The sequence below is a fragment of the Labrus mixtus genome, chromosome 1 (genome assembly GCF_963584025.1).
Source record: "Labrus mixtus chromosome 1, fLabMix1.1, whole genome shotgun sequence".
NCBI classification, from domain to species: Eukaryota; Metazoa; Chordata; class Actinopteri; order Labriformes; family Labridae; genus Labrus; species Labrus mixtus.
In genome coordinates, this window is record NC_083612.1 from 7,112,847 (window position 1) to 7,137,921 (window position 25,075).

The 25,075-nt window shown below is 42.3% G+C and overlaps 2 protein-coding genes across 4 annotated transcripts in view; both read left to right on the forward strand.

Annotated features, from left to right (window-relative positions):
- large2 (LARGE xylosyl- and glucuronyltransferase 2) overlaps positions 1 to 5,181 on the forward strand; it is a 75,088-nt gene extending 69,907 nt beyond the window's left edge. For all 3 annotated transcript variants that reach the window (XM_061047517.1, XM_061047590.1, XM_061047671.1), the window contains 3 exons: positions 669 to 815; positions 921 to 1,116; positions 2,058 to 5,181. In XM_061047517.1, coding sequence (XP_060903500.1) covers positions 669 to 815; positions 921 to 1,116; positions 2,058 to 2,255 — 541 coding nt within the window. In that variant the 3' untranslated portion in view covers positions 2,256 to 5,181. The remainder of the gene's footprint in view (positions 1 to 668; positions 816 to 920; positions 1,117 to 2,057) is intronic.
- LOC132980801 (serine/threonine-protein kinase BRSK2-like) overlaps positions 1 to 25,075 on the forward strand; it is a 575,981-nt gene that overhangs the window by 367,786 nt on the left and 183,120 nt on the right. The window lies entirely within an intron of this gene.

The following is a 25,075-nucleotide window of genomic DNA, read 5'->3' on the forward strand; positions in this document are numbered from 1 at the left end:
GTGTGTGTCTCTTTAAATGTATTGAGCACCCCCTGAGTTTTCCCGGTAGACATCACTCCTTCGCTAGCAAGAAAAATGGCAGACCTGTGCAAAAGTTTTACCAGAATCCCACTGTGAGATCACAAGGAGAGCACATTTGAAACTGAGCATTTTTCTCTGTGTTGTAAGACTTATGCAGACCACAAACAAAGGACTGGATGGGTTTATTTCAAACTTTTGGGTCTGTAGACACTCAGGTTACCCAAATATATGTTCAAAAACACTGTAGAAATGGAATTTTCATAATAAGTCCTCTAACTTACGCATTTTATTGACAAAACCAGTCAGTTGACTGAGAACGGAGATGTTTCTTGTCTCAGTAGTGTATGCTTACAAATATTGGGCTTCAACCATTACAGACTGTTTCATGGTTTCAGGCTGACACGATATATACTGGAGCAACGTCAAATCTCTTTCTCCCTATTAGTCAGTTTCACTGAAATGACAGCCCACATCAGCTGTAGGCTGAAGCTGGACATTAACCCTTTAAAGAAGCTCTAAGTCTTTGGTTTATTTGGAAACAATCTATGAAATGTAGATGATTTTGATGTTTTTTGGTCAATGTCCTCTGAGTTGTCCTCTGAGTTGTGGTCTACCATTGCCTCACGTGTCCTGTTTCCTCCATGCAGAAGGTCTGTGGTGCAGCTGGACATGGCTCACACTAAGAAGGCTCTGGTGGTTTCGGCCTTCGAGACGCTTCGTTACCGTCTGTCCTATCCAAAATCCAAAGCTGAGCTGCTCTCTATGCTGGACATGGGGACTCTCTACACCTTCAGGTACCTGGGCTGGAAACAAATGAACATTCCTTTTTTCCACGTCTGAATGAAAACAAAGCGGATGGAAAACCAAGTCTTAATCATGTCTTTCTCCTGCCCCTCTAGGTACCATGTGTGGCCCAAAGGTCACGCTCCGACCAACTATGCCAAATGGCGAACAGCCACCACGCCGTATAAGGTGGAGTGGGAGCCGGACTTTGAGCCGTACGTCGTAGTGAGGCGGGACTGTCCGGAGTACGACCAGCGCTTTGTGGGCTTCGGCTGGAACAAAGTGTCCCACGTCATGGAACTCGATGCACAGGTACGTCTGCAGCATAGTGCGGAAGTGCAAGAAACCTGCAGTTCCTTGAGTGTCCACTTGAGGCTGGCTGAAAAGTCCAAGGAATATCCTTTAGGTCCCATATTAAAATACTAATTACTTACAGCAGCAATTAACATTTAATGGGGATCCAATAACAACGTTCTTTATTAGAACACATTGAGGGTGGGCTAAGATTTCGTCATTTGCATAATTAGGGGTACGGTGGGTGCATTGTAGCTGTTCGTCAGGAGGCTTAAGGCCCGCCTTAACTCCACCTCTTTGCCCATTACTAGATTAATCAACAGACAGGGGGAGATAGTGTTTCCAAAATGGCGACCACCATTGTTTGGGCTTCAAAATGCCTCTTGAGAAGCCAATGGGCAACGTTACTGTGACTCCGTCCATGTTTATACAGTCTATGGTTTTGATGGAAATGATTAATGGCAGATGAGGTGCTAAGGTCGATTAGGGTTACACCTCTGTGGTTTTATCTCAAATACAGAGGAGGCGTTCCCTTACCATTACCAGAATCAGAAATGCCCCTTCCATCCATCCATTATCTACTCCGCTTTTCCCGTCCAGGGTAGCGGGGGGCTGGAGCCGTTCCAGCTGTCATTGGGCGAGAGGCGGGATTAAACCCTGGACTGTTTGCCAGTCAATCACAGGCGCTGACATATAGAGACAGACAACCAGCCACACTCACATTCACACCTATGGACAATTTAGAGTCACCAGTTAACCTATCGAGCATGTCTTTGGACTGTGGGAGGAAGACGGAGTACCCGGAGAGAACCCACACAAGTACAGGGAGAACATGCAGACTGCTATTTTAAAACCCCCAAAATATGTAAAGCTATTACCCAGTTTTAAAAATGTTTTAAATGCAAGTCCATTGGTCCATTGTCTTGTTTCTAAACTTTCTTTTTCCCTCTTGTCTTCAGGAGTACGACCTGATGGTTCTCCCCAACGCCTTTATGATCCACATGCCCCACGCTCCCAGCTTCGACATCTCCAAGTTTCGCTCCAGCTCCAGCTACCGCAACTGTCTCAACACCCTGAAGGACGAGTTCCACCAGGACCTGTCCAGGAAGTACGGCTCAGCTGCTCTCAAGTACCTCACGGCCCAGAGGAACATCTAAAAACCACAACCGACGAGAGGCAGCGAGTCCCCGCCAGCCTCGAGTTCCCGACATGTACCGAGGCAGCAGTGCGCCGCGGCCCGCTAACGCCGCACAGCACAAACAATGAAAGTAAAGCTTTACAGCCCCTGTGTAACATTTTGGGGGCTCCTCGTGCATTAATTCTCCAGTCGACTCCAGCTCAAGGCGACAAGAGGACGAGGCGCAAAGACCAAAAACCGGACAGAGTGACGGTGGTTTTTTCGAAACGCAGGAGTCACCGGGCTAAAGGAGGCGATCAATGGGTGAGGATCGGACTAGCTTTAAGGTGGAGAAGAAACACATTCTTACAATTTGTTCTGACAATCAGAGCCTTTGGGGACACGGTGCGGATCAGTCCGTCCACATCCAGATCTGGACCCGACAGGACCCGTGGTGTTCTGGGGAAAGAGAAGTTTGTGAGGCCAGTCGAACTGGAGAAAGATTTAAGCCTTATCACTTTTCACAATATTTACGGAGATATTCAAAGATGTTTTAGTTTTTCTTTTTTTTTCAGTGTAAATCAGAACCAATCAATAATGAACATTTACAAAGTTTTGATTACGAGCTTACACAAGAATCCGTTTATTTTTCCTTTCTATATTTTCTGACCTCTTTCAAAGAAAGTCCATCAAGTCCCAGTCGAACTATGTCCAATTTTCTGTGAGCTTCAGGGATGTGCTTTGTGTGTGTGTGTGTTTGTATGAGAGTGTGTGTGTTCCAGCTGCATTACATGGCTCGTCTCCAACACACTCACTGATTGTCGTCAACATCGCTCTCGTTCTGTCTCATGTATTAGCTTGCATGTAAAGGGTTGCACTACACGTTTTTATTTTATTCTTATTTCACTTGGGGACATTTTACTTTTTTTTCCCCCATCATGCATCCCTCTGGAAGAAGCAACAATCCTTTCATAATAACAGATCTATCATCACTAATGGGACCAACTCGGACACGTTAAGTGAGTTGGTATGAATGAATTTTGACTTTTTCATGTTTTTTACATTTCATCAAATTATGTCTAAATCACTGGATTTAAATGTGCCGTCTACTGAACCCTGTTTGTTTCTTTGTAAAGTCCAACTGAAATGACAAAATTCTCTCTGTTCTGAAATATGTATTTGTCGTTTTATTCAATCAAAAGCATAATATCTTGTTTTTATGAATCACACAGAAATCCAAAATTAAGCCTCCAAACTCAAAAATAATGCATTTCATGTTGTGTTTGGACTCTGACTGTGTATGTTGTTCTGCAAATGTTAATTTCCCATCCTGGCTTTCAGGAAGTGAGTCCAACAGTCCGACCCCCCCCCCCCCCCCCCCCGAAATATACGCCGCTAATGTAGCTAATGCTAGCTTCCTAGCTAAAGCCTCCTTCATTCATTCATTCATTCAGATTCTTTAAATGGGGCAGATGAAGAGGTGTGCAAAGATTTATTTTTCGGCTGGGCTTTCATGTAAAAATTCTATCCACAGAACAATGAAAATGCAGACAGAGAGGCGTCACCATGACAACCATTATAAAATATATAGAAGATGTTTCATTTCTGCACTTTGGATTCAGGTTTTTTATAAACACAAGATGCAAAAACTTAACGTTGCAACAGAAGTAAATCATGCAGGACAGTTTCAGTTGGACTTTAATTTCCTGATCGTCTTTGTTTTAATTTAATGTAAAATTTTCACAATTGTTTTCTAACGATATCTGTCCGTCTGTCCAACCATCTCAAGATCATGTGACAACATTCAGGGAGTGGATTCTCGCGGTCCCCAGAGATCTGCTCGTTATGATTGTGACTCCTTTTATTCTTTACACACACCTGATGATCAGTATTTGATTAACCAAAATTTTGGCCCTTGACAAACCATTTCAAAATGTTTGACCAGTAAGGGCCTATGTCCACAGACAGCGTCTCAGAGCGCTTCTCACCAGCGCTCACTGTTGCTAGGTTACTAAAGTTAACTTCTGCTGCCCTTGGTAATGTCCGTTAGGGGGGCGTTTAGACCGCTCTGCCCCACCAAAAAAAAATAAAAGACAAGCGTCTCCTCTGCCATTGTTGTTGACAAAGCTGATGTTGTAAGTCCCGCCCTATCCTGATTGGTCGGTGAGGGTGATGTGACATTGATGAGCGCGGCGCTGTTTTCAAACTAAGAGCGCTGTGAGTGCAGCGACAAGAAACAGCTGATGCCGAGGGCGTTAGACGCTTAGCATCAATTTAGTACTGAAAACGAGCGCCGTCTGTGGACACGTCTGGCCCTTTACGCACGCACTCTGGTGTGTGTTTGAGCTCCCCAGAGGACGATCCTCTCCTCTTCGACATGTCAAATCATATTTATGTTGTTTATTTTGTTGTCCCCTGCTTCATTCGGACAAAAGTCGAGCAGAGAAGAAAAGATTAAAGTCTGGAATCATTTGAGGAAAAGGAAAAAGGCCGAATAAGTAACGGGTAATCCTGAGTGTCGGGGTGTGTGTGTGTGTGTGTGTGTGTGTGTGTGTGTGTGTGTGTGTGTGTGTGTGTGTGTGTGTGTGTGTGTGTGTGTGTGTGTGTGTGTGTGTGTGTGTGTGTGTGTGTGTGTGTGTGTGTGTGTGTGTGTGTGTGTGTGTGTGTGTGCGTGCGTGTGACAGCTGCAGGCTCGCACAAAGGTGGAGTGGGAAGGCGTGAGTGTGAACCGCAAAGAGCCCAACCCCCCCGCCCACCGCCCACCCCCACCATCTGCACCGCCTCCATTGACGTGTTGTTGATTGTGGTAAATGCTAGTGCCTTTGCTGTATTGTGAAACTGGATATTGATTGTACTGTTGTGGCGACAGGGCCTGGGGAAAGTCAGGCGCTCTATTTATTATTGTTGACTCAAATCAATCATATTTTTCTATGTAAGTGCTTTAAATAAAATTTGCCCTTTTTTAATCACGCTGTGTGGTGAATTTCATATTTTGTTCTGAGCAGCCACACGTTCTCCTGCAGACTTTCCATGACATGCTTGTTACTCTGGGATTACTGAGACCTCTCTCTCTCTCTCTCTCTCTCTCTCTCTCTCTCTCTCTCTCCCCGCAGGCCAAATCATATTTTGGGGATTTTAACTAAGTTTACCAGGCGCCCTGGTTTAAGCCAGTATGAACCTGCCATGTGTGTAATTGGTCCAATGAAAACACAAACTGAATTATTGTGGATGAACACACGAAGGACTCGTGAGAGTTCTCGTCCTGTTAAAATGCAAATGACATGAAGTTAATTGCAAACATGAATTTCTCCACACAAGGTGAAACAGCTGCTGCTCTCATTCAGAAAAGGTAAAGTCACGCTGTGTTCAGTTCAGTGTTGAGTCAGAAAATAAAGGTAGGATTTAGGATGTATTTTTCTAAAGACTATATGAGGATGTGGCAGAGTGCACTCCCATGATTCCCCGCTAGCCTCGACGTCATCTTTTGTTAGCATTAATTGAGAGCTCCTTGGTGGCGGATTCTACATATTTTTTGTTTAAATTTGACGCAAATTCACGCAAATGATTTACTCAAGTTCAAAACTGTAAACTCGACTGAACAAGCAGGTGGCGTAAAAGGGGCAAGTTATAATCTGAGGAAACATAAGGCTCAGGGAACATAGACACACTCCCCTAGGTTTGTCAGTTCATTACATGAACCTGAATACAGATATGTTCATGCAGCGCTGCTCTCAGGGTTGAGCCTATGTGTGCAGCTGTCCTCTTCTTCAAAACCACCAGATAGAAATATAAGATAATAACATATCTGCCCTGCTCGAGCTGCCTCCTCCTCCTAGAGGAAGCACTTCCACTTCTCCCCTCCAGGGTTCTTAGCGACACCTAATCAATTATTAGTCGTCCTTTCTGCATGTAGGCCAATCAGCCCATATGCACAGAGTGTGAGCAGACACACCGCTCATACGCACAATGATTCATTGAAGAGTGGCTCAAACATGCAGCCATGCCTGCAGTGTCTTATTTTCTATAGAAGCTACTCAGAAATGCCATTTCACAAACAAAGATGATTTTTTTTTAAAAAGTGCAAATGAGATCTGTTTGAAACAGTTTTTACGTGGGACAAAGATCTGAATATGCACAGATAGCGGAGTGACTCATTGTGCTTTGATTAGAAAAGGCTCATTGTGATATTGAAGAATACATTTATAGTGCAAAAGGAGCAAATAAATTATTTATTTTGGGGCTTTTATGCCTTTATTCGAGAGAGAGGACAGTGGATAGAGTCAGAAATCAGGGAGATCGAGAGAGAGAGCAAGTGGAGAATGACATAAGGCAAGGCAGCTACAGAGCTACAGGTCGGATTCAAACCCGTGCCGCCCGCTTTGAGTAGGCTAATGTAGCCTCTGTACGGGGTGTGCAAACTAACTAAAAAGCCACTGGAACACATATATTATCAATTTATTTGTAATTTATATTCTAATCTCTATTTGTAAGGTTCGACTTAATGGACACAGATTTTGAGGTCACATATTCTCCTCCTCTTCAACCAGTGTAAATAAATCTCAGAGCTCCACAAAACGTGTGTGAAGTTTCTTGTTCTAAATCCTGTATTTGTTCATGTCTATAAATCTCTCTATTTCAGCCCTGTTCAGAACAGGCTGTTTCTGTGTCTGTACCTTTAAATATGTAAATGAGCTGTGTCTGACCACACCCCCTCTCTGGAAGGTCTTGCCTATTAGTGAGATAGTTTGAAAACCATGCCAGTGCCGAAACCCCGATGCTGCCCAGTCTGCCGGTTAGGATGGAGTGATCAACAGTGTCGAATGCCTTTGCCAGGTCAATGAAGATTGCTGCACACTGTTGTTTTGTGTCTAATGCAGAGGTTATGTCATTCAGGACTGACAGAGCAGCAGTGACACAGCCATAACCAGCTCGGAAACCAGATTGAGCATCAGACAAGATATTGTGCATTTCCATATGACTAGTTAGTTGCTTATTGACTCCAACACTTTAGACAGACAGGGCAGTATTGAGATGGGCTGGTAACAGTTAGGATCAGCCTGATCCCCTCCCTTGAACAGGGGACGCACCACTGCTGCTTTCCAAGCATGTGGGAATTCAGCTGTGTGGAGGGACAGGTTAAACATGTCAGTAATGGTAGCTGCAATGATGGGGGCTGCAATCTTCAAGAAGGGTCTAGCTCAGCAGACCCAGCTGGCTTTTTTGGGTCCAGCCTTAACAGTTCATCCAGGACCTTGTCCACCGAGACAGCCTGTAAAGTGAAGCTGTGTAAGGGAGCAGGGTGCCTTGTGGGGGAGGCACGGTTTGGGAGGTTAGGGTGCGGAGCTACAAGAGAGTTGTTGGGTGGGGTTGGCAGACTCAGTAATAAACCCAGATTTAGTGAAGTGCTGAACAGAATTGTTGGGGGTCAGAATGGCTGCCCTGGTCTCCGGGCCATGTGCAGGCCCCATAAAGATGATGTTCCTGATACAGAGATGTTGAATATAGTTTGTTACGTATGTTGAATTCTTTTTGAAACAATTCATTTAGCATGTCAAATTTTCTGTGTTTTTCATGATAAAACATTTCATGATCAAATGTCTGACTCAGGAAAATTACTTTTAAGTATCGGGAATTTGTGGTACGTTTACAAAAGACTATTTATACTCACAATCTTTATTAGGGCCATTGACATCAGTCAAGTACATTTACAAAATGTCATTCTAGTCCTGCAACAAGAATCGGGACACCCTCCCTCTACACAAAAGTAGGGGTACGGCTAAGTGGTACGGGTAAGGGTAAGGGATGGGACTGAGCCTTGTTCTTTGTTGTCTGTTTAGTTTGTACCAGCAGTAAGATGTTCATTTTCAATATCAAATCCATTTTACCTTCTCAAGTTGCTAATAAGACTAAACAACGACCAAAAAAGAAAAAGATGTCTTGGACTAAAGTTCTTAATCGCTAACAACTGGCTACTGTACACCAGAAGCCCTGAACTGTTGAGCCATTGCTCCTGGATGCTCTATCACTGCATGTATGAGGCCACCATTTAACTTTGAAGCTAGTCTTTTAAGGCCAGTTAGACCTAAAGTCCTCAAAGTGGTCAAAAAATGGACATTAAACACCTATGATTAAACAATGACCATTTAAACTTCCTCTATAAAAACTTCCTGTATCATGGTTAAGGTAAAATTGTTAATTCAAATAAATAGTAAAAGGTTAACTGGGGATCAGGTTCTGTCTCTGCATGGGGCTGAGTCAGGATCACATGAGTAATAACAGCTTCACACACACACACACACACGAACAAAAGTCTACAAAACCTGATTAAGCCGTTTTTCCGTCAGCTGTTTCCTGCTCTGACATTTATCTCCACAGCCTGGAAATTGAATTGTCTTCTGCGGATGTGTTGTTTGAATAATTGGAAACGCTGTTCAGTTTTCGTTTACACATCAGAGTGATTAAAAAAAAAAACGGAGAAGTCAACCATTTACTCATCTCAGATATCTTTAAAAAAAAAAAAAAAACTGAGGTGCTGCGATAATCAAGTCCTACAGCTGAGCTCACTCAGCGACGCTGCACGATTTCCTGTAGTGAGAATAACACGAGGCAGAGGAAACATTTTCAGAATAATTCCAATTTTATGAGTTATAAAAGGAGATGCAGAGACACAGATACATCTACTGTATCTGAATTACAAGCATATTCATGTGATACGTGCCCAGCCTTCTGAATATTTTTTGTTATTTTACACTTTAGAACACACACACTGCTGTGGAAAAATCAGCGTCGAGGCTCGAGGACCTAAGGCTATGATACAGTATACATATCCCTGCAGAGCCGGCTCTAACCATTTTGGTGCCCTAGGCAAGATTTTAGCGGTTGCCCTTTAAATTGCAGCCAGTTTGACTACTAATATATCATAGTCATCCACTTAAAGAAAACTGGCACACAGTTTTATATTAACATTATTTATTTATTTAAAAATAACAAATACTTATAAATAAACATGAATAAAATTGTAATAACTCTAATATTTCTTATAAATAAACACAAATAACTAGTGTAACAGAACAAACAATACCAAACAGTGCAGGGAGCTGAAGTGGTCCCAGACGGCCCGGACATGGTTTTAAATCTTTTGATTGCGTCTGGAGAGAGAAGATGAGCATTTGTGAAACAATCTGCATTTTATAATATAGTGTGAAGACAAAATATTATTTTCTCTTCAGAGCAGTAAAGAAACCTCAGCGTAGTTTTTCAGGTGAGCCCAAATGTTTTCCTTACAACCAGACCTACAGCATGCACACATATCTATTCAGAGAGGACTTCATGCACAAAATGCATTCATGCTCTTAGACATCAATACTCTAAAGGCAAGAGCTTAAAACTATTAATGACAACAGGAGGTGGAAAATAAACATTTTAATCGACTAGGGTGAAAGCTAAGTAAGTACACTTACACACAAGATGTCAATAAATATAAAAGTAGGTTTTGTGTCCCAAACAAAATAAGAACAAAAGAAGAAGTATATTTCTTACACTGGTTATTTCCTTAACATGAATAATCTTAACCTAACAAAAGTACAGTGGAAATAACTGATGTTAACTCGAGCTAGGAAACACTGACGTTACTATCATCCATCAATAACAAGCTAGCTTAAATACAACCGATAATTGATCTGTGCAGCACGTTACCTCTGTGTCTTTTTCACATTATTCCTCCTCTTCTTCTGTTTTGTCCCTGGCCTCACGAGGGCTTTGTTGTTGTTGTTTACATTACGGTCATTTATAAACGTGATATTAATCCGTACGGTCAGTGTCTCTCACTTCTAATAAGTCGCCTGCCCTCCTCCTCCACAACGAGCAGGTAACGAGCAGCTGTGTTGTGATCAGCCGCGTCAAGCAGGAGACAAGAAAATAGAGTTGTGTTTTCATGGCTTCTTTTGTATCATTACTAAATAAAAGCATGAAAACTATATTAGATAAATAATATTTAAATGCATTTTTCCGTCTATTTCTTCTTTTTATCTTCAACTTTTCTGCCGCACTCATTTGGGGTGCCAGCAGCGCCCCCTATGGATGATGGCGCCCCTAGCATTTGCCTATACTGCCTATGCCACGGGCCGGCCCTGTATCCCTGAATTCATAAAATATCTTTAGAGTATCAAACACTCTGCAGAATTAAAATAAGGCTACATGCCTAAAAGTCTCACCACATATCTGTGAATATATCTTTATAGTCTAAGCCTATAGCAGCATAACTAGGAGCTGGTCCATACGTGTGCCAGCCTTTACTATAAGCTTTATCAAAAAGGAAAGTTTTAAGCCTCCTCTTAGGGCGTTTTCACATTAGGCCCCTCCCCCGCTGGTCTGTGTTCACATTAGTAACATTGATTTCTGCTCGAGTAAACTTGTGTATGTACACCGTCCGATACAGCAGGGAGCAGTATATGCACACAGTTGGTTTACAATTCCGCCAAAAAGCAGAAAGAAGAAGAAGCAACCATGGCATCCACTCGCGGACTGAGTAAATCCTGCTAAGTGTGGATGTTTTTGTTATTTCTGAGACGCCAACAAAGACCTTCTTTCTATCTACCGTGCAGCTAAGAGGATGAAATGGGCCCGGGCTGCGCTGACACAATGTTTTTTTAAGCGACAGGCGCCTTTCAGTATTTCGTCATATAGCGGACTGTACTTGTGTACACATGAAACATGCCCGAGACCAACGCTTCAAGCGGACTCGAGCACAGTTCCCAAGAACGGTACGTTTGTGTTCACACTGATCATAGCAACTGGACTTTAGGGTGAAGCGTACTCTGATCCGGGCCCAGGAGAAAAAAAACAGAGCTCAAAATGAGAGAGCGATGTTTAAACCAGCAGAGCTTCAGTGTGATTTATAAAGCTCGTTTACAACAAAATATAAGAAAAATAGAGGAAGGTAACTTCTTACATTACTTGTAGTTTATTTTTTGTTTATTTTAATCAAATTTGATTAAATGCAGAAAGAATAAAATAACAGATAGAAAGAAACATGACTTTTTAAATTTGTTTGGACTTTTCTTTACTGTCATGCAATGATCAAACTTTGTTATTTTATTATCATTTTAATGTTACATATTGAAGTTTATACTTTTCTCTTTAAGGGCGTTTTCACGTTGCTGTATGATTAGTTGATGAACCAGGACGCCTCTCCAGATCCTCTGGTTCCTCTTTTTTAAGGTGTTTTCACATTAGGCACGGTTGTTTCATGTATTTTTCAAAATACCATTTGTGAAAGCTTTTGTTTGCTTTAATTGGCTGGATCTCCTTTTCTTATTGCTGTTTTGCAGCCTCTGATGGGTCACTTCAGGTAGCCGTTAGTTCTTTAGATTTATTGTTTGTTTTTTAACCTCCAGTTTGCTTTCAGGCCTGAAATATTCTCAGAGCTGAAGAAGGACAAAACACAACAAGGTTTTATTAAAAAGCTTCTCTTTGAAATTGAAAGCATGACGAACACCGATGAGCAAAGACATGGATGAAAAAGCAGAATTCAAACAAGAGGAAATGAATTGCAGGTTTAAAAATGATTTACCCTCCTATCCAAACTGATCGCTCCACCAGGACCTCAGCCTGCCTCTCCATCTGAGGAGCAAACCTCCCACTGTGATCAGAACTGCAGTCATTTCTTACCTTCTGTCATAAAACTCACATCACAAAAAAATACAACATGTCCACACACAGCTGAGCGGCTTCTCTGCTCAGCTGTTCCCCCATCTCTGTACGCCATAATAAAGATGTTTTAGTAATCAATCAATCAATCAATCAACTTTTATTTGTATAGCGTCAACTCATAACAAGTGTTATCTCGAGACACTTTACAAGAAGCAGGTAAAATACCTTACTCATTGTCTGTTAACATTACAAAAGAGCAGGTAAAAAGACCTTACTTATTGCTATGTTACAAAGATCCGGCCTATCCATCATGAGCACTTTAGCAAAGCAGCAAAAGTTACAGTGGTAAGAAAAAACTGCCTTATTAAAAGGCAGAAATCTTCGGCCGGACTCCCGGCTCATGACGAAACAGCCTTCACAGGCCTAGACTGCGCCGGGCTTGGAAAGGGATAGGGGGAGAGATGGGATAAGATGCAGGAAGAGGGATAGAGAGCAAGGGGGTGGGGGGAGGTAGACCGTCCATCAGCAATCCGGTAACATTGGTTACAGGAAAGAACACATGGTGTTTGTATGCACCCAGCATTTCCATTAGTTATTCTTTTTCTGTATCAGAACAACCAAGTGAGACGATAGAGTGAGATGAAATAGATTTAGTCCAATAATAGTCCAATCCAATAAAAGCAGAAATGCCCCCCCCCAAAAATGTTAATTTAAAGGAGAGCACAATAATATAATAAAATAGTCTTTGAAAACTAAAAGATGGATAATAACAGCCATACAATTATTTTAGTTGAAAAGCCACACAAAGCTTGCTCCAAAACGAGTCCAAGACCTGGATTAGTTTTCACCCTCAGACGGGGAGTTGGTCTGCTTCCTGTTGGACAGGCAGCTGCCAAACACTGCTGTTAGCTTGTGCTAGTGTGCTAAATTACCGGGTTTTCCATTACTACAAATGTTGATATTCTCAAGCATCTTGCAGTGTAGCTCCAAGCAGTAAACATACATGCTAACTCCGCAGTGAGGGAGCACTTTTGGGGGCGATGAGCCCCGAAGGAGGGGCCCAGTTTAAAGGGTTACAAGGCAAGGAAAACATTGCAACTGACTCGGCTTTCATACATAATGGTAGGACGTCTGGTGCATAGGATTATCTAGCAAAAGTATTTAACTGAGAGAGAGTCATCCATGATCGGACAACTCTCCTGCTGTTTATCAGGGATGACCTCCTGCTGTGAGATGCTTCTAAAGATAAAAACCCTGTAAAGAAAATAGACTGAAGATGGGCTCTTCTCTGGTCACGCTCAGATTTATGTTGCTGTGTAGTATCGTCTATTCTCTCTGACTTCATCATCATCACCAGTCCTGGACTCCGGTCATCAATGAACAACCCAAAACCCTCCAGAGAGCCAGCGCTCAATAAAACACAGACAGGACAATAACCACCCAGAGCAAATATGATAGATACATCAGGGCTCGCCGTCTGTGAGCCTAATCACTGCTGAGAGAGACAGAGAGTCAGCCGCCCCTTTATTGAGCTCAGAGAGGAAAGAGAGAGAGAGAGGGAGAGACAGAGGCAGAAGTTATTGCCATTGATCTCAGGAGGAGGAGGAGGAGGAGGAGAGTCCTCTGGGCTCATGGTGGGAGTTTTCGTTGGAGCCACATCGATCCAACCTGGGCTCTGACACTAATAATTGGCCCGGGCCCCGCGATGGCTCCCTCAGCTCCTCCCGCTCCACGCAGAGGTGTAAGTGATTCATCATAGGACTAGTTGATTAATCAATTGCCAGTAAAATTAAATCAATTCCAACTTTCATCATAAAGTGTTTCTCATGAAAGTGTTCACTTCAGAAGTAGCTGTAAGAAGAGAACCTTCACTTATAGAGAGGGATGCAACAGATCCCTAAAGACTTCAGATCGTATCACAGCTTAGATCATATTACAGCTGATCAGAAGATAAAAGAAAGTAAATTTGTAATAACGTTTCCCCTGATTGGATCGACACAATCTGAACTGCACAATGATTCTCCATTTATGCCTCCCAATGTATCACATCTATGTTATATCTGCACATTGCTACAATTTCATCACTTGATATAAGCAGCTGGATAAATCAGACATCTCTTTTATTTGTGTTTGCCAGCATATAAACGCTGCATCTGTTTGACCCACCACAGCACATAAACATTACAAAACTTAAGTCCTTCATTTCTGCTGCCCGGGCAGCAGCTTTTGTTGCATTGAACAAGTGGCCTATGCTGACTGTTCATAGCAGGTGTGTGTACATGTAGCCCACCTCCTGCGAGTCTCGGGCAAACAACAGGCAGCAAATATTTGAATAAAGGGAGGGAACATTTCATGGCCTTTAAAGTTTAGCATCTTGCATTAAAAAAACATAAACCAGCGACTCTCATCCAAGGTTTAGCAAAGTAAGTTGGGTGTGCCCTGCCCGATTTCAGGGGGATTGAGTTTGAGTTGCTAATTGATTTTAAAGTCGGGCACACAATCACACATAGTCAGTCGTGAAGTGAACACTGACCCACGACGGCCGATCAGCTGCTCTGGACCGGTCGGATGATTTTCTGTCATGTTTGATATTTTGTTTGTACTACTGCACATGCTCGCACAGTGAAATCAGAGCCATAAGCTGATTCCCAGACTTCAGGGCATTTCTTGCACAAACTGACACACAGTGTCTGAAACACCATGGCAACAGCAGGCATGCCTGTTTAATCTTCCTTTCCCATTGTTTTGAAAATTTGTGTTAACTACAACACCAAGCCAACAGTTGTCTTTCTGATAGTTTAATCCAGGCATTTGCAAACGGACCTCTGCTCTCTCCAGAGGGCATGTCAGAATAAATACAGGGCATTATCCTGACCTAGTTACACTTTGTTTCCCGATAGGACATAGTATTCATCACAATGTACAGCATAAATTAACACATACTGTCAGTCACAAGGCACAGTACAATGTACTGCGGAGCTTTAGTAAAGCTGGTTTTAGGTTGAATAATTCACAGACTGGAGGAAATGGCTGTGTCATAAACCAAGTACTATCCATACCAGGTATGAGGTGACATCGCCTGGGTCCGAAACCACTCCCTATTCACACCATTTTGTAGTGCTGTCCGAATTCTGAGTGAGCATGGTCATACCCTATATAGTCCACTCAATGTATCCCACATTGCCTTGAGAAAAGTAGTGTATGACCGATGGTCACTAGCCGAGCATTGTGGTTCAAGCGATTTTTACGAGCGGAGAGAGTGGCGTTTGACTCGACTGCTCTCAGACAGACGAGAGGAGCGACCAGCAGGCACAGAAACACAATAAATTCCATATTAGGAGCGTTTTTACTGAAATCTTTGATCTGCTTAAATGAAAAGTAAAAGGTCGTCAATGTTAGTGACGATAGGTTGCTCTAATGATGATGACAGACGAGAGACCAGAGTCTGTGAGCATAAAGACGTGCGTTTTGGTCAAAAATGTGTTTAATTATATATTTTTTTGATATACTTTATTAATCCCTGCGGAAAATTCTGTTTACACAAATCACACACATGCACAAACAGGACCTGTGGACATGCAATGGTGGAGAGATGTCAGAGTGGGGCTGCTACAAGCTGCTAAGCAAAGAGCGCACCAGAGCAGTTGGGGGTTTGGTGCCTTGCTCAGGGGCACCTCAGCAGTGCTCGGGAGGTGCCCTGGCACCTCTCCAGCTACCAGACCAACTTCCAAGTTTGGTCCGCACCGGGACTTGAGCCGGTGACCCTCTGGTTCCCAACCCAAGTCCCTACGGACTGAGCTACTGCCGCCCCAAATATATATCAAATTCAATATTTTATGTGTATTTATTATTTTAAATTTTCTCTGAAAATACACACAATATAATAGAAGTTATCACTGAAAAATTAATACAGTTATTTACCGTTATTATTGATCCTTGGCCATTGTTAAGGTGCACATTTTAGTTGCACGAAGACAATGATGTCACTGTCAGTGGCCGGCAAGTGAGCGAGTAGTGTCCAAAATGTTATTTAATTTTGCTTAGTGAGTGCATGACATTAAACTCACTATATAGTGAGTAGGGAGTAGGGAATGAGTGAGTGATTTGGTTTTATATGTAGAAGAAAAGAGCCTTTTTTTTCTGCTGAAAAAATGTTAATGTTAAAATGAATATTCTCATCTAATGAGAGGGAGAGGTTGTTTTTCTCTGTTCAAAGTGAATTTGATTAACATGTGTTATTTGTCAAATTGTGATGTTTCATGTCTGCAGTTTAATCAAATGCTTTGCTTAGTGACATAAATTAAAAGCAGGAGTCTGCTTGTGAGTTGATTTGTGTTTTACTCTAATTGAGTGCATGTCCTTTAGAAACTCTGAGCTCATTAGTTTACTGCCGGGAGGATCCACACTCAGCTCTGACACATGTTTGATCAACACAAGCTGCAACTCTGAGAGCAAGGATCTGAATGTTATTAGCTCATCTTCTTTTTTCAGCAAATTGTTTTAAAAATGCATATTTTAAATTTGATCTAATGTTTTTTTTTCTTTTCCACATGAGGCAAAAGAACAAGAATGACCACACAAGATCAACATCATCCAGAGGAAGACTGTAATACTTTAGAAAATATACTTTAAAACTCTAGGGCTTAGAGGGCACTTTTAATGAGATGCTAAAATGCGTATACAGTACTTGAAATGCAAAGGGTACGTTAAGAAAGACTTGGCAAGGATACATGAGGAAAGGGATGGATTAATGGATACAGCACGTGTACTGACTAGAACTAGAAAAATGGATCACATTACTCTTGTGTTGGCTTCTCTGCACTGGCTCCCTATAAAAATCGAGAATATGATTTAAAATCTGTCTTCTCACTTACAAAGCTCTAAATGGTCAGGCGTCATCTTATCTTATAGAGCTAATAGTGCTGTACTACCCTTCGAGAACATTACGCTCCCAGAATGCAGGCCTGTTTGTGGTACCTATACAGTCTCTAAATGTACTGTGGGAGGTAGAGCCTTCAGTTATCAGGCCTGCTCGTGGTACCTATACAGTCTCTAAATGTACTGTGGGAGGTAGAGCCTTCAGTTATCAAGCCTGCTCGTGGTACCTATACAGTCTCTAAATGTACTGTGGGAGGTAGATCCTTCAGTTATCAAGCCTGCTCGTGGTACCTACAGTCTCTAAATGTACTGTGGGAGGTAGATCCTTCAGTTATCAGGCCCGCTCGTGGTACCTACAGTCTCTAAATGTACTGTGGGAGGTAGAGCCTTCAGTTATCGGCCCGCTCGTGGTACCTATACAGTCTTTAAATGTACTGTGGGAGGTAGAGCCTTCAGTTATCAGGCTCCTCTCCACTCTGCACTTTTACGAATAGACTTAAAACTTTCCTTTTTAATAAATCTTATAGTTAGGGCTGGCGCAGGTGTAGACCAGCTCCTAGTTGTGCTGCTATAGGCTTAGACAACTGAGGGAACTGGCACCTTGGGCTCTTATCTCTCTCTCTCTCTCTCTCTCTCTCTCTCTCTCTATGTGAGATCACATTACTGCATGTCACTATCTGTAAATCTCAGTTACTAACCACATCTTTTCCTGGGAGTTCCTGAACTAACTTAGGTTACTTGGGATCGTTGGTGGACGGCCTGCCTGAACAAATAAAGATTGATTAATAGATTGATTGATTGATGGTTTAAAGGATTGATTAATGGATGGATTGATTGATGGATGGATATAGATGAATGGAAGAACAGATGGATGGATGGATGAGGCTGCAGAACAAACGTTGTCTCTGTGCGCCAGTGATGGTTGCGCTTATTTAAATGAACCATTACACAGTAATTTAGGGGAAAACTGTCTCCTTTCTATGCAATTAAGCACCATTAAATTCACAAAAACAAGCGCTAACATTTAGTGGAGCAAAAAACGTCTGAAGATAGTTGGTGGTAAATGCACCGCAGTATTTATGACAATAAATATGACAGTAATTACAGTAAGAGATGTCACAGACAAAACTTCCAGTGATCAGGAAAACAGTTCCTCCTCCGTATGACTTTTAGATAAATGATATTTTGAAGTCTGTACATATTACACTGATATTACTGTTATTAATATAACCGGAGGTTTAATGAATTCCGTCCATCAGCTGCTCCACACGGAACGGTCTGGAGCCGTTATGCACGAGTATGTGATTATTTCTTTCCAAGTTGCCCTTACTTGCTCTGTTTTTTTTTTTCAAATGTGAAACTAGTTCTACATATTTCTTGTATTTCCCCTCCCTTCCCAACTCATCATCTATATGTGGACAGAACAGCTCTGTCAGTGTGAGCGCTAATCTCCACAAAGAGTAAAGGTGCAAGGGGCTTTCCTCCACATTCAGATGCAAAACCTGCAAAGCAACCTGTGCGGAGAAGGGCGACTTTATGGGTGTGTTTATGCCTGAATATTACAAGCACAATATTCTTTGAGAATCAGACATTGAGACGGAGCAGATAGCACGAGGAAATGGTGCAGAATTTTGGAGCCATTAGCGGTCACTGATACATGCTCAGTGAATCCGGCCCTCTTTATTTTCTCCCTGAATCTTTGTGTTGTTTCTGTCTTTTAACATCTGCTGCAAACATCTCGCAGTATGAAGTCAAAGGCAGTTCATGTAAAACAAAGCAGAATTGATGAAGCTTGACTGAGGTGTCTACTATGACAAAGCATGACAGATGTTCAACATAGCAGGACTACAAAATATTCATGCCCTCAGCAGAAATATTGTTACTGAGTGGAAAAACCCAACACAGCTGCAGCCTCAAAGCAACATTTAACCCATACTAGTAAAACAGATTTGTCACTACACGGGCACAGTTCTGCACATGCTGGTAACTGAGTTTGCTAGATAACAATGTTCATCTCTTAATTTAATTTAGCTTCCTTTAATTAAATTCAAGCTGGAAAAGGTCACATATTATGTAAAATACACTTCACCATGTTTCTAATATGTGTCCATAGTATGTCTAAAAACCCCCCAATGATGAGAAAAATCCATCCTATCTGTCTTTTGCCTGATCCACTTTTCAGAAAATATGTGCTCAAACAGGCCGTTTGGAGATTTTCCCTTCATGACATCACAAAGGGCAGTAACCCCTCCCCCAGGTGGGTGACACTCCCACAGCTAGGTGTTTGTTCTGCCCTCTGAGTCTGCCTTCTCACCGTAAACAATAGGACATGAAGCGAGAAAGCCTGAGCCACCCAAGCACTTCCAGAGAGGGGGCGTGGTCAGACACAGCTCATTTACATTTAAAGGTACAGACACAGAAACAGCCTGTTCTGAGCATGGCTGAAATAGAGAGGTTTATAGACATGATCAAATACAGGACCAGAGTGGATTTAGAACAAGGAACTTCACAGACATGTTTTGAGGAGCTCTGAGACTTATTTACACTTTTTAAAAAGGAGAAGGATATGTGACCTTTAAGCTCAAACCTGTAAATGTTCATATTTTGGTCTCTTAGCAGAAACACAACCAGGTTTGTTGAATGCAATTTGTAAAGATGGGTTGCATTTGATGGAGTTACTAGATACTATGATGGCAAATAATGTATAACTACCTTTCTACGAGTTACAACAAATAAAAACAACATCCTGACTTGCCCGACCAATCCTGTGATTGAAACAGATTACTACAGGATCCTGATAGGGACAAAAGTTCTGAGCTCTCAATAAAGTGACGAGTAATTAAAAAAAACAAAAAAAAAACACTTTTATGGCTCAGCAGAATCACTTTGTCTCCACGACAACGATGTCAGAGAGGATTAAATGTTTCCAACAAACACGGAGAGATGGATGGATACGACACTACAGCACACTAACAGCCTGATGAATTATGATTAAAGCTGCATATTAATTTATGATGTGAGGTTCCTTTGATTGCTGACAGCACGATTAACAGCGTTTAACTGTGTGTGCTCATATTTCATCACAGCAGCTCAGAGGTTTTTATTAGTGAGACTGAAAGAGCTGACTGGAAAGAAAAATAATCTGAACATTAGTCTCTTATTATATTTCCACAGACATATTCAGTAAAAAAGTTAATGAGATCAAACAGCACATCCGCATAAATACAAAAGATATGCACTATTGGATGTTCATTATCTGCACACTCAGTACTTACATGTAATTCAACTTTTTATGTACTTAAAGGAGCAATATGTAACTGACACCTAGTGTTTAAAATGGGCACTGCAGTCCAAATTCGAAACATTGCAGAGAGCTGTCTCCCCCCCCCTCCTCTGTAGAGTCGATGCTCACACAGGTTGCCATGTGGTGGACACTGAAGCTTCAGTGTTTATCCAGCTCTGCATCGGTCTGTAAACCTTTCTGTGTTCTAACCTCTCTCCATTTTTCAAAAGCATCTCCAATATTGATCCTAGTTTGAGCTTGTTGCCGCTTCTATCGCTGCAACACCTGTTAGTTTGACCTGATAACTGCTCTCATATCTGGCAAACCGTGGGGCGTCCAAAACGGCCGTGTGGGGGGGTGCCTTAAAACCGCCTACCTTCTCTGGTCCAAACAAATCCAGAGCATTCAGGACCAGAATCTAAAGTTAGAAGGAGGACATACTGACTGCTGCATTGTTGTCAGAGAAGCCAGCACTTCAACATAGCATGTTTCCTTAATATCTGATCATATAGTAAGATCACTTTATCATTTCATTCACTGCACATCTCACTGATTGGACCTTTAAAGCGAGCATTACATCAGTTCATCCTTACTTTTACACAAAATAAACTTAACAATTTCCACTTCATTAAATGCTTATTTCCCTGATCTCCACCCCTGATGGGAGGCCGGTCCAGAAGCCTCTCAGCGGTCGTCACAGTGATGGAGCGTCCTCTCATTTCTTACATCACATGGACCGATGAGGACGCAGCAGCAGCGGCTGCATTTAATGAGGGCGAAGGTGTGTACACGAATTTACAAGATGGATTCATTAGAGAGACATATTGCTACATTTGGTAAACGAAGCCCAACCGGTGCAGTGAGTATGCTCTGCTGAAGTGTGTGTGTGTGTGTGTGTGTGTGTGTGTGTGTGTGGCCCCAGGTCTCCAATTACAAACCAAGCTTCTCATCTGGAACAGAGGCCAAAACACCTGCTCACTGCATCTGCTGAGCTCCCTGCAGGAAGTTTGTGTGTGTGTCTGTATGGGTATGTAAACTACACACACACACACACACACACACACACACACACACACACACACACACACACACACACACATCATCTCTTTCAGTGTGTCAGATTTCTGGTTTTTAATTCGTTGCTCTGGAGGGAACCTAGCAGTTTAATGAAAACATAAAGCTTTTTAAAAAGGGGACCTTCACTGATTTTATGCACTAACTCACAACTCAAGCTACTCAGTCTGTACTTAATATTATCAAATTGCATTATGGGAAATGTAGTAGACTGGTTCTTTGAAGTTTTACCCACACAGCACCACATAAACTCAATTACCTTTCTTCTTCAGCAGCCTTAGGGTGGTATCACAATAGGGACCCGAGCCCGGATCTGAGTTCGCTTGATCCCAAAGTCCAGTTCATTTGATCAGTGTGAACACAAACGTACCTTATTCGTGCTGTACTCAGGTACTGTGCCAAAGACCGCTTGAAGAGGTGGTCTCGGGCACCATTAATGTGTACTAGAGTGCTTAATAAAGTTATCCTAAACGGCTCCTGCCTATGTGCACACTGCCACCTGCTGTATTGGACTGTGTACATACACAAATGTACTCTGGCACAGAATGGTGTAACTAATATGAACGCAGACCAGCGGGGGGGGGGGGGGGTGAGCAATCATGCACGGGAACGGTACGAAATAATCGTGCCTAATGTGAAAAGGCCCAAAGGCTCAGCTGTTCTGTATCCCATGATTATGCTTATTAATTAAAAACGTACACATCTCTATTAATTCTATTTTATGTTTCATTATCAATCAATCAATCAATCAATCAATTTTTATTTGTATAGCGTCAACTCATAACAAGTGTTATCTCGAGACACTTTACAAAAAGCAAGTAAAAGACCTTACTTATTGCTATGTTACAAAGATCTGGCCTATCCATCATGAGCACTTCAGCAAAGCAGCAAAAGTTACAGTGGTAAGAAAAAACTGCCTTATTAAAAGGCAGAAATCTTCGGCCGGATCCCCGGCTCATGACGAAACAGTCTTCACAGGCCTAGACTGCGCCGGGCTTGGAAAGGGATAGGGGGAGAGATGGGATAAGATGCAAGAAGAGGGATAGGGAGCAAGGGGGTGGGGGGAGGCAAACCGTCCATCAACAATCCGGTGGGGAGGGGGTGTGGGGAGGGGTTGTTCTGGCAGGCCGCTAATGGCAGTTTCCCTTATGTGTTAGCATCGAGCTAACAAACTAAGATGCACCCACCTGTCCATCTGTGAGAATGATACAACAGCCGCAACTATAGAGCTTAAAAAAACCGGTCAAGAACTTCCTTAAATAGGAGAACAAATTCAAACAACAGTTACCTGGATGAAAGTCCAGGACCATCACACTCCTTTGATAAATGGTAAATGGACTTGAGCTTGTTTAGTTCTTTTCTAGTCTTCTGACTACTCAAAGGGCTTTTGCACGGCAGCAGAGCCGGCCCTATTCATTTTGGTTCCCTAGGCAAGATTTCAGCGGTTGCCCCTTAAATTGCAGCCAGTTTGACCAGCAGAGACAATACTCATCCACTTAAATAAAATTGGCATACAGCTTTATATTTAACATAATTACTTTATTTTAAAATAAAAAATACTTCTAAACAAACGTGAATAAAATGGTAATAACACTAATATTTATTATAAATAAATACAAAATTGGACATGTGTCTGCAGGAGCTGGAGTTCAAACCACCTACCTTCCAGTTGAGGGACAACCGACTCTACCATCTGAGCCACAGCCGCCCATTTGTTGTCATTTCTCAAACACAGCTCAAGTCTTTTATAGTCAACAAACCAAGAAGTCAGATAAAACCATAGACTGTAAATATTAATGGACAAAGCCTGAGTGACGTCACCTGTCTGTTCCTGCAGGGGGCTTTGGAGTCCCATCGATGGAGGTCTCCATGCTGGAAATGCTGTCTCAGACTAACTTTCAGTCAATTTAACGACAGGCTGAGAGCTGGAGCTGAGGCAGGTTTTAAGACTCCTGACAAACCGTTATGTTACACCGCGCCCGCCTGTCAATCAGGTCAGCTACACGCCTTATTGTGAATAACTCTTATCCTTCATCAAATCAAAACTGACGAGTTATTAAAAAAATTAATGTGAATAGAAAGGCCAACTCTCCCAGACAATAACCCTCAAAAAAACATTGTCCCCCACGATACAAATATAATCAGAAGACCCAGGAATGAAAAAGCCAAACAAGAATTGAGGATAGGAGATGATGACATGACATTAAAAAGATAATATATACCAAATAATTATACCAATCACCGACTCTGGCTTTTGATTTAGGCAAGAAAAAAGATTGTTTTTCTGTGGAAGATTTCAGTTGGACTTTTGTCTCTTGATATTTAAATGAGTCATCGTCTGACTCCAACACATCATCACTTTTCAAAACACATTGTTTCCTACCTTCTGCTGCAGGCCGGGGTCTCAAATGGCTGCACTCCTCTCCAGACTCTTTGTCCAAACTCTTTGATTCATCATCTTCTTTTCTGCAGATCTGATGCCACGCTGCTGCTATCGCAGTTCAGATTGTATTTGTTTGGGAGGACTGCCGCGACTGGTTCTCAGTGGAGTTGAGCAGATTCTTCTTCATCTTACTCAGCAGGTCTTGCCCCTTGTCTTCCACACAGTCCGTACTTTTAATGCACTCCTGTTTTGTGATGAGTCCAGTGTCGGTCCACGCAGCACAAGCTCAGCAGCGTTGTTAGCTCCAAACATTTTTCTGTACAAACATATTTGTTTAAAGGAGCAATATATAACTCTGACACCTAGTGTTTAAAATGGGTACTGCAGTCTAAATTCAAACATTACACAGATTTGTCTCCCCCGCCCCCTCCTCTCTAGAGTCGATGCTCACACAGGTCACCATGTGGTGGACACTGAAGCTTCAGTGTTTATCCAGCTCTGCATGGGTCTGTAAACCTTTCTGTGTTCTAACCTCTCTCCATTTTTTCAAAAGCATCTCCAATATTGATCCTAGTTTGAGCACGTTTCTGCTCGTGGAGCTTATTAGAAACATGCAGAGGCTTTTTAGGTCGGGTACAATCACTTCTATCTGAACCACTTCTCTTGACCGCTTCCATCGCTGCAACACCTGTTGGTTTGACCTGATAACTGGTCTCATATCTGACAAACAGAGGGGCGTCCAAAATGGCCGTGTGGGGGGTTGCCTTAAAAGCGCCTACCTTCTCTGGTCCAAACAAATCCAGAGCATTCAGAACCAGAATCTAAAGTTAGAAGGAGGACATACTGACTGCTGCATTGTTGTCAGAGAAGCCAGCACTTCAACATAGCATGTTTCCTTAATGTCTGATCATATAGTAAGGTCACTTTATCATTTCACTCACTGCACATCTTACTGATTGCTTTACTATGGCTCTATTTTCATCAAATCACAAACATATTTACTTACAGTCTAGTTGGGAGGGAGGAAGACGGCCAGAGCAGAGATGTCAGACTAAAAGCAGAAATAATTGTTGTGTTGAATGCACATTTTGTTGCACATTATCTTTGTACGTATGTATTTGTACTTTGACTTCCATGTTTCTATTTGTTATGCTATTACAGTTTGCACCGTGTTTTTTTTTTGTTTGATCAGTGATGAAACGGCGAGCGCACCACTTACTCTGCCACACAAACACAGTGTGATGAAACGGTTTCAGCTACGTAGCTCCTGCATTCCTGAGTCTGCTTTTTTTCCCAGCAGTGCAGCCGGCCTTGAACACAGCTCGGTCCAGAGGCGGTTTGAAGCGTCTCTGAGGCCCCTGCAGTAACTAGACAGTGACGGAGCTCCACGCCTGCCAGCTCGCCAACTCTACATTTTATCTGGACGCATGGTTGCCGGGCCAACTGCGTGGGAGCCGTCCGACACACAAACTGTGGCGTTTGAAATTGATGAACTCATTTATATTCGTGCCGGCTGCTTCTTTGAGCCGAGACAAAGAGAAAGTCCCCTCAGCAGAACAGGGACGGCGGACGAATGAATCAGCGGCGATTG